This window comes from Nothobranchius furzeri, chromosome 4 (assembly GCF_043380555.1).
Source record: "Nothobranchius furzeri strain GRZ-AD chromosome 4, NfurGRZ-RIMD1, whole genome shotgun sequence".
NCBI lineage: Eukaryota > Metazoa > Chordata > Actinopteri > Cyprinodontiformes > Nothobranchiidae > Nothobranchius > Nothobranchius furzeri.
This window is the reverse complement of record NC_091744.1, coordinates 50970745-50981062: the sequence shown is the minus strand read 5'-3', so window position 1 is coordinate 50981062 and position 10318 is coordinate 50970745. Positions and strand designations below refer to the sequence as shown.

The 10318-nt window shown below is 40.9% G+C and overlaps 2 protein-coding genes across 3 annotated transcripts; one reads left to right on the top strand and one right to left on the bottom strand.

Annotated features, from left to right (window-relative positions):
• Positions 1 to 1392: 1392 nt before the first annotated feature.
• LOC129157086 (uncharacterized) lies at positions 1393 to 3117 on the top strand. Of its 2 annotated transcripts, XM_054736243.2 has the most exons (4): positions 1393 to 1832; positions 2533 to 2601; positions 2632 to 2730; positions 2852 to 3117. In XM_054736243.2, the coding sequence occupies exons 1-4, from the start codon at positions 1403 to 1405 to the stop codon at positions 3115 to 3117; spliced, it is 864 nt and encodes a 287-aa protein (XP_054592218.1). In that variant the 5' UTR covers positions 1393 to 1402. The 2 variants fall into 2 exon arrangements, with proteins under 2 accessions (XP_054592218.1, XP_054592217.1); XM_054736242.2 differs by having other exon boundaries at positions 2533 to 2730.
• On the bottom strand, positions 1683 to 5410 carry LOC129157085 (uncharacterized). The gene is made up of 2 exons (XM_070550245.1): positions 2632 to 5410; positions 1683 to 2601 (listed from the first exon to the last, which is right to left on the bottom strand). The coding sequence occupies exon 1, from the start codon at positions 4433 to 4435 to the stop codon at positions 3443 to 3445; it is 993 nt and encodes a 330-aa protein (XP_070406346.1). The 5' UTR covers positions 4436 to 5410; the 3' UTR covers positions 1683 to 2601; positions 2632 to 3442.
• Between the last annotated feature and the right edge of the window lie 4908 nt (positions 5411 to 10318).

Here is a 10318-nt window from a genome sequence, read left to right as displayed (position 1 = left end):
ATGTGTGTGTGTGTGTGTGTGTGTGTGTGTGTGTGTGTGTGTGTGTGTGTGTGTGTGTGTGAATGCTTTCAGGACATTCAGTTATAAGATCTGTTAATAAGACTAAAGTAACAACGAAGCACAGAGCATGCGCTGACGGCCGATCACCGGATACACAGCAGCGTTTGAAGCTGATGGCAGCTCGTTAGCAAACATCCACAAACAATTAAGATGCATTTTTGCCTAATTTATCTACTGACAACGCAAAAAAAATTCTGGTAAGTATAACTCACTCAATCAGGAGGTACGTGAAGAAAATTTAGAAAGTTTACAAAACTATATTGACGGAGTTTTTCGTTATGGGTCCGAAGAAATCAGCAGCTGAGCCTGAAACACCTGGGACCAAGAGGAGCCGTCCTCAGGACTTGCCTGAGGCCTCATCTCCCCATAAGGACATATCAGAATTATTGGACTCTACAGATAAATGGCTTCTGGGATTTGAGGGACGACTTAATCTGCTAGAAGTTCTACACCAGGAGTTTCAGAACCTCCGAACATCTTTGGAGTTCAGCCAAGAGCAGGTTGAACGACTCGCTGCAGAGAACTCGTCTCTGCGGGAGTCCGTTTCTTCCCTGGAAGAGGGAATGACGACCGCGGTAAGTGAGCCGTCATTTGTGAGCCGCGGTCAAGCCAGCCGCATCTTATCCGCCGCGTAAATTTCCTTGCGCTTTTACACCAGTCTTTACGGTACCCCATTTTTCTAAAATTCATTAAAACTCATCCAAAGTAGTTGATGTCCAACTTTCAACACATTATTACTCTGGGACACCTACTGTACCTGTGTGCCACATTTCAGACAGATTTACTGTAGAAATCCTCAGATATTAAAGCAAACTTGTATTCAATGCAATACAGTCAATACAATATGTCATTTTCAAAAATTCATTAAAAATCATCCTGAGTAGTTGATGTCCAACTTTCAACAAATAATTACTCTGGGTCACCTACTGTACCTGTGTGCCACATTTCAGACAGATTTACTGTAGAAATCCTCAGATATTAAAGCAAACTTGTATTCAATGCAATACAGTCAATACAATTATGTCATTTTCTAAAATTCATAAAAACTCATCCTTAACAGTTGATGTCCAACTTTCACCACATCCCTACTCTGGGACACCTAAAGGCCTTTTCCACCGACCAAACTGGCATGGAATGGGAAGGATCGGGTCACTAAATATTCTGTTTCGATTGTTTAAACCAGTCCAGGAAACTACCCGAACCGGTCCAGTAGCGGGCCAGAGCGGGACCCCTTCTGTTGTGGGTCCAGAGATTTTTGGTCTGGGCGGAGCCAAAGCGTAAAAGGTCCAGAGTCCTCTGATTGGGGGAGAAATTACGTAACTACCTGCGACAATCCCAGGGGATGGAAAAGGAAGTGAGTCGAGTTCCAGTGTTTGTTTGGCTGTACTTCTTGTGTGTGAAAATGCCTGCAAGTAATAGCTTTTGGTCCAATGCGGAGCTTCAAACGTTCCTCACCATCATCGGAGATAGCAACATTCAGGCCGAGCTGGATGGGATGATAAGAAATGAGAAAGTCTTCAAAGAAGTTTCTCAGCGCATGGCAGCTGAAGGATTCCAGCGCACCTCCGAGCAGTGTCGTGCTAAGCTGAAAAAAATAAAAGCCCACTACAGAAAAGTTAAGGACAGCAACGGCCGTAGTGGGAATGGGCGAAGTACATGGAAGTGGTACGATGTGGTGGACGCTATTTATGGACACAGACCGTCAAACCGAGGCAGCGAAGGAGGCCTGGACTCAGCGACCAGTATCCTGGAGTCACTCATAAACCCTGTTGGTAAGCATTTCTTTTGTTGTCTTTTTAGCTCTGCAGGCCATTCATTGCAGCACCAAAAACACTGAATAATAGCAGCAGCTATTTAAGAAATGCTCAGCAAGTAAAGGATTTAGCCCCTCATGTTAACTAGCCTTAGCATCCCCTCGTGTTTATGCTAACCTTCATTTAGCATTCCCCCGTGTTTCTTAACACGCTGTTCGCGATATAAGCCTTTCATGTTTAGCATGTCCTTGTTGAGTACATGAGGCTGGAGCGGCGTTTGCCTTTCTTGTTAGCGTCTCATTGTTTAAAACATGGGAAATTCGGTTAGCCTTTCACGTTAGCATCTCAGTGTTGTTAGCATCTCATTGTTTTATACAGCTGAGCACGCACAGTGAGAAGAAGCGAGCTGATCTAATATTATAAATATCCCAAAAGTCGTGCCAGCAGTGTTTTTCGCCTAGAGTGGACTTTTAACAAGTATATATTTTTCGGATGAATAAGAATATAACATTAAATTGCAATTAATCTGTACGTCACTGGCGAATTACTGCCATCTAGTGGACACGTTCCAAATGACAAAATGGCCTTAAATCATAGCAGTTTTATTAAGTTTACTATATGCCTATATGCTCTTTTGCTGTAAAAATATTGTGCTTTTCTTACCGATTTATTTCGTGACCTTTTCTTACTGACTAATTTTTTGATCTGTGTTTTTCAGACACATCTGAAGCGGAAAACACTCCCTCTTCAGAGGAACCATCCACTTCCTCAAGTAGCACTCCAGGACCTTCTGTGCCACCATCACCTCTGTCCGTACCTTCTGTGCCACCATCGCCTCGGCCAGTTCCATCGCCACCACCATCACCTCTGTCCACTACCACTCGAGAGGAACATCTACCATGTCGTCGACGCACAGGTAGTGTCTGACCATTCTAAAAATTGCTTTGTGCATAAACAAAACTGACAAGTTCACTGGACAACTGACATTTTGATATCCATATAAACACAAATGTAATTGTCAATGTTGTTGTTTCCAGGTGACCGAAGACGGCGATTGGAAGCACGGACACAGGTGATATTTGATGAGTTGCAGATCGCAGATGGCAGGCAGATGGACAGAATGGAAGGCATAAGCCGGGAGCAGGTTAACTGGATGCAACAAGACGCAGCAGCAGCAAGACAACATGAATTACAGATCGCAGAGCGATATTTTGAACATTTGGGTGCCCTAAATGCTGTTCTTGGACTGGTCGCACAAAGAATGGGCAGCTCCTCTGACTTCCTGCCACCACCCAGGCAGTAAGGTGCTATGTATTTGTCCCGTAATTTTTTTTATCCGTCTGTCCTTTTTATCAATAAATTTTCAAAGAAAAACAAGGTGTGCATGAATTGTCTTAAAAATTTTTGCTCGCAAATTTACGTTTACATAATAAATGTAGATTACATTACAGCCCACCTTAAATATATGTTAAAATGAAAAGGTGCAACAGTTTGTTAACAGTAAAATAGTGTACTTTATTAAGTTCTGAAAATAAAACAAACATTTCAGTTCAAACTACAGGCTTCCAACAGTTAAAAGTGTCAAAACAATAAACAAAGTAAATGGAAAGAAAAAACACAAACTGAGGTCAGCGGGTGAAGTGTCGCATCAGAGCTTCACGCACATCACTGCCCTCCTCTGCAACTTCCTGCATATTTGCAACCACTGGTTCATCAGCAGGTGCGTCGCATTCTGTATATTCCTCCCCATGGCTCTCACAGATATTGTGAAGCACACAACAGGTCAGCACCATGTGTTTAAGAAGCTCTACATCACTGTCGTTTCTCTTCAGAAGACATCGCCACCTACCCTTTAGCCTCCCAAATGCATTTTCGACCACAACTCTGGCTCTGGACGTTTTCCTGTTGTACGCCTGTTGTTCAGCAGTGAGACGACCGTTGTCAGAAAATGGTTTTAGGAGCCAGTTCTGCAGAGGATAGGCAGAGTCCCCGAGCACATAAAAGCCTACATTTACTCCCTCAATGTTCTTGGTACTAGTTGGGTGCAGTTGTCCATGAGCAACCAAGTCCCAAAATGTGGACAATCGCAGCACACGGGCATCATGCAAGCTACCTGGCTGACCTGCATTAACATTCCAGAACATGCCTCTGCCATCCACAATGCCCTGGAGGATTATGGAATGCCAACCTTTCCTATTGAAGTAGTCTGTGTGGAATCCCTGTGGTGCGATTATTGGGATATGGGAACCATCGATGGCACCCACACACTGAGGAACCCCCCACCTGGTCTCAAAATAGTCAGCCATTTCCTGTAGCTTTTGCAGAGTTGGAAAAGCAATAACCTCGGCAAGCAAGAGTTTACAGACAGCCTTACAGAAGTCCTGCACACAGCGGCACACAGAGGTCGTGCTGACACCAAAAAGAAGCCCGATGCTCCTGTATTCACTGTTAGTTGCAAGCTTCCACAGTGCAATTGCAACTCTTTTCCTGAGTGGCACGCAGGCTCTGAAGTTGGTGTTCCTCTTCTGCATGGCTGGACGGAGCTTGGAACAAAGATATGAAAAGGTCTCTTCTGACATTCTGAAATGAGCTATCCAATCTGACGGAGTGAAGTTTGGCATGGTCACATCCCAGAAGGCGCTGGCACGGCTGAAGGCCCACACAGTTGGTTGCCGTCGCTGATTCAAAAGAGCCAACTAAAAAAAAAAACAGTCATAACACAGTAAAAGTAAAAAGAATAGTGCTGTGAAAAAGATTGAAACAGTATGGTTATAGACATAAAGTTCACATCAATAGAATTTGTTTAAGGTTAAAATAACAGCTGTTCTTTATGGCACTACCAGTGACTGGTTATGTTTTGTTCACTTTATAAAATGCACAAATGTGGTATTGCTTGTAATTACCTATATAATTAATTATAATAATTTCAGTACAGCTGCACAACTTATCTATGACATGCCCAGGAAGTAAAGAGTGAAGGATTCAGGCCCTCCTGTTGACTAGCATCACCATGAGTGCAGGAGCTGTTTGAAACTTAGTTAGGTGTTGGCCTTTCATGTTTAGCATGTCTTAAATGACCAATATACAACCAAACCATTTGATTTTGGTGCTTTTTTTTTTGTTTTTGTTTTTTGATAGTTGCCCTAGACACCCCCTCAGAGATTATAACGACGTATTACAGCATTAGAAGTTACTTACCACCTGGCGCCTCCGTCTTTGTCTCAACAGTAGAAAGTTATGCCTCGTGTCCGATATTAATTTCAGAAAGCGTCGTCGCCTTTCAGCTGCCCTCCTCCTCGATGCGCACAGCATAGCTCTAAACGCTATCGTGATGTGGGTGTAAAGAATATACCAAACACCAAGAACAGAAAGAACGCGCTGGTGACTGGACTCCATTGTTGTTGTGTTTTGGCGCGATCTCGTCGCGCTGTGTGACGTTAAGGCACACATCGCGCGTGACGCATTACGCTACCCCGCCTAGTTACTGGAGCCTGGAATGTGATAGAAACGCTTGCCAGAAAACTTCTAGACCCATACCGGTACATACCGGTCCATAATACCCAGACCTGACCGTCCCAGACCAGGCGATGGAAAAGAGCTACTACTGTACCTGTGTGCCAGACTTCAGACAGATTTACTGTTGAAATCCTCAGATATTAAAGCAAACTTGTATTCAATGCAATACAGTCAATACAATTATGTCATTTTCAGAAATTCATTAAAAATCATCCTTAATAGCTGATGTCCAACTTTCAACACATCCCTACTCTGGGACATGTACTGTACCTGTGTGCCACATTTCAGACAGATTTACTGTATAAATTCTCAGATATTAAAGCAAACTTGTATTCAATGCAATACAGTCAATATAATTGTCATTTTCAAAAATTCATTAAAAATTATCCAGAATAGTTTATGTCCTACTTTCAACACATCTTTCCTCTGGTTCACCTACTGTACCATTGTGCCACATTTCAGACAGATTTACTGTAGAAATCCTCAGATATTAAAGCAAACTTGTATTCAATACAATACAGTCAATACAATTATGTCATTTTCAGAAATTCATTAAAAATCATCCTTAATAGCTGATGTCCAACTTTCAACACATCCCTACTCTGGGACATGTACTGTACCTGTGTGCCACATTTCAGACAGATTTACTGTATAAATTCTCAGATATTAAAGCAAACTTGTATTCAATGCAATACAGTCAATACAATTATGTCATTTTCACAAATTCATTAAAAATCATCCTTAATAGTTGATGTCCAACTTTCAACATATTCTCCCTCTGGGACACCTACTGTTTATTATGTTACTATTTATTTTTTTATTTAAAGTTTTCCACTTTTTATTTTATAATTTTTCTCACCAGGCTGAAAAAGAACAAGCAGCAACAAAAAAAAAAAAAAAGGATCATGTCAGCACAACTCAGGCAAGATGTAGACATTTCAGTGTGGATTGCTGATATCTGCAAGTTTCAAGTGGACGCTGTTGTCAATGAAGCAAATACCATGTTACAACATTGTGGTGGGCTGGCATTGGAGATCTCAGAAAGTGGTGGGCCAAAAATACAGAAAGACAGCAATAATTACGTAGCAGAAAACGGACCTCTGCAGACTGGAGAAGCTATTGTAACAAGTGCTGGGAACCTGTATTGCAAAAAAAATTTCACGTAGTGGGACCATGTCTGCAAAGCAAACCATCAGCCCAAGATGTCACACGGGCAATACCTATTTTGCGACAGGCCATAATCAGTGTTTTGCTAAAGACAGAGGAGCACAAACTGTGTTCTATTGCAATTCCAGCAGTAAGTTCAGGAATATACAACATTCCTGCCAGGGCATGTGCTGATGTGATTGTTGAAACAATCTATGACCATATAAAAAGTAAAACTTTTAAATCAGCACCATTTACGATAAATCTTGTGGACAAGGAGGAGAAAAATGCAAAGGAACTTGAAAAGGGTTTATGTTCCCTTTTAACTATTCATCATTTTAATAGCTTTTCCAAACTAATTAATTATTGATTGCAGTAGCTTACCCTGATGTCAAATAGTTATTAGTATTCACAAATTAAATTTGAAAATAACAATCTTGTGCACATAAAACTTTTCAAAAAATACTTAACTTGTCCAATCAATGTATTAGGTCTCTATGTTGCTATAACACATAGTCATTTATATGTCTTGATGAATTGTCAATCATCCTTTTTATGTCAATCTCAAAAAGTTGAATCTATTCATCTGGACGTCACGTTTTCAGTGGGAGAAATGTTTCCTCACTTATCCAAGTAACTTCTTCAGTCTAAGCTGACTGCAGTTTTCACCAAAGTTATAAAGAATACATTTTCATAATCACTGAAACACGCAAACTGAAGAAATGATAGGTTGTGATGTGAGTTGCTTCATCATAATTGTGCAAATTGGTATGACCATTGATCAACAATGACTCACCACAGACCACTAATAAATGCCCATGAGTCAGTATACAAATTTACATTTTGTAAGATGCGGGAAACTTGGAGACAGGTCAGACTGAATATTTCACCTGGATGACTGAAGAAATGTTTGTCCCTCTGCACACGCTACGTGCAGATGAAGAGAATCAGCTTTTGGAGTTCATTTATATGTGTTTCCATATCACAAAACAAAATGAAAGCATTTTTAGTATTACATAGTATAGAGTGTACAAATACACTCTTAATTTTACCCATAGGTCACTGCACTGTGGAAAAGAAAGGAAACCGAAGTTGTTGTTGCTGTGATTCCATCACAAATAAAAAGGAACAACTTTATAGTTCACCAAAGCGAGCTGAAATCACTGGAACCTCATCAATGGTTAACAGGCGAGGTACGTGGAAAAGACAGTGTTACAAACCCTGTGTTTTAAGTGTTGTGGAAAGGGGTAACATAAGAACTAATGCGGAGAAGGAGGGGCGAGTATAAATAAAAGACGTATATTTAAACAGGGAGGGCAACCATTATACACAGTCCTAGACCGGAAAAACTCAAACAAACCACACTTCTAATCAAACTAAATGAAAAACACACTACGGGGGCAACCCAAAACAACGGTTCCAGGGAAGAAAACACGAGACTAACTATAGATTCTGAAAATAAAGCAAAGTGCCGGAACTAACAAAAAACCAAATCTCAACGGCTATCAATGTATAAAAAGATCTAAACGAAAAGCGAGCTACGAAGCTGAAAACGAAAAGGGAAAAAAAGGCCTCACTGGGGCAGAAACACACGATATCTTTAAACAAACAAAGGCTACTAAGTACTTTTATCTGAGTTCAAAATCGAGTAAATCCAAATATCCAACCAAGCTAACCGAGGAGAGTAAGACAGAGGTTTGGTCTCCCACTGAAAAACTGAAACAGGAGTCCTTTTAACTAGCGCTTCATCATCATGGGATTGTCCGCAGCTGTTGCAGAGTGAATGGGCGAGGCGGAGGCCAGCCTGACGGAGGACCTGTCCAAGGTCCTGAAAAGCCTGGAGGAAAAACACAGGGCCACACAAGGCACGGGAGCCCAGGATCCGTAACAGACAAGACTACAAAACAAATGAAGCTGTATTTTAAATACTGTTTTACAGTAATCCTTTCATATCCAAAATGTAATTTCCTGGTGTGTTTTTTTGTTTTGTTTTTTTTGTTTTTATGGCAAGCCAAATGAGCATTTATTCTGATATCAGGATATCAGCCAGAATTGTCATGAACATGTAAGCCATTTCTGTCCACTAGTTAACTAGTTAGCCATGTTTGTGTCAACTAGTTAAATAGTGACAGCCTAAATGTCAACTAGTTAACTAGTAAGGCCTAAATTCTCTCTAGTTAACTAGTTAAAATGTTTCATATCTTACTAGTTAACTAGTATTGCTCAGTGTGTTCACTAGTTAACTAGTGGACAGATCAATGTCCACTAGTTAACTAGTTAAAACACATTTAGTTTTTACTAGTCAACTAGTAAGGTACAAAAACTCGTACTAGCTGACTACTGAATGTAAAAATCCCACTTGTTAACTTTGCCCAATTTGGCCAGCCGCTTGAGCATTAATTCTGATATCTTGTCAACAGGTCAACTAGTTAACTAGTGAGGGTCAAACTGTACACGCTAGTTAACTAGTGAACACATTTTGACCTTCACTAGTTAACTAGTTGACACAAAAATGGCTCATTAGTTAACTAGTAAAGGCCAAAATGCATACCAGTCAGCTAGTTGAAGGTTTTTGTGTCTCACTAGTTAACTAGTGATGGCCAAAATGTGCACACCAGTTAACTAGTGACAGAAGAAATGCCCACTAGTTGACAAGTGAACACATTTTGGCTTCCTAGTTAACTAGGTGACACAAAAATGGCTCACTAGTTAACTAGTAAGGGCTAAAATGCATACCAGTCAGCTAGTTGAAGGTTTTTGTGTCTCACTAGTTATCTAGTGACAGTTCAAAGTGTCCACATGTTCACTAGTGAAGGCAAAACTCCTAACCAGTTAAGTAGTTGGAGTAGGGCAGTGCCACTAGTTAACTAGTGAACCATTAATGACTCACTAGCTAGCTAGTTGATTGTAGCAGGCTCACTAGTTACCTAGTTGATGCATCCATCGTCCAAACTAGTTAACTAGTGAGGACATAAATGTATACTAGTAAACTAGTTCAAGCCTACATTCACACTAGCTAGCTAGTTGCACAGAATTCTAATTAGGAGGCAGAGAATTTCTCAAATTGAGGCTTTCTATTGGCTCACTATGTTAAAATAAAATATGACAACCAATCACAGTGCGGAATTTTGCAAAATCCCACCCCAAACATTTGCATGCGGCACACAAGTTAACATGCTGGCCAGAGGAACCTCAGCTAGTAAACTAGTAGTGGCTTCAGTGTGACACTTACATGTAAACTTGTGAAGGCGGAACTGCTCACTAGTTAACTAGAGAGGGTACAAATGTCCACTAGTTGACTAGTGAGGTGCAAAATAAGTGTCACTAGTTCACTAGTGGGCCCCAAAACGCCCACAAGTTAACTAGTAAGGTGCGGATATGCTCACTAGTTAACTAGTGAGGTGCAGATTTGCTCACTAGTTAACTAGTGCACCCTTAAGCACCCACTAGTTAACTAGTAAGGTGCAAAAAAGCATCACTAGTTAACTAGTAAGGTGCAGATATGCTCACTAGTTAACTAGTGGGCCCCAAAACGCCAACTAGTTAACTAGTAGGGTGTGGATTTGCTCACTAGTTAACTAGTGAGGCGCAGATATGCTCACTAGTTAACTAGTGACGTGCGGATTTGCTTACTAGTTAACTAGTGAGGCGCAGATATGCTCACTAGTTAACTAGTGAGGTGCGGATTTGCTCACTAGTTAACTAGTGAGGTGCGGATTTGCTCACTAGTTAACTAGTGAGGTGCAGATTTGCTCACTAGTTAACTAGTGAGGTGCGGATTTGCTCACTAGTTAACTAGTGAGGTGCGGATTTGCTCACTAGTTAACTAGTGAGGTGCAGAT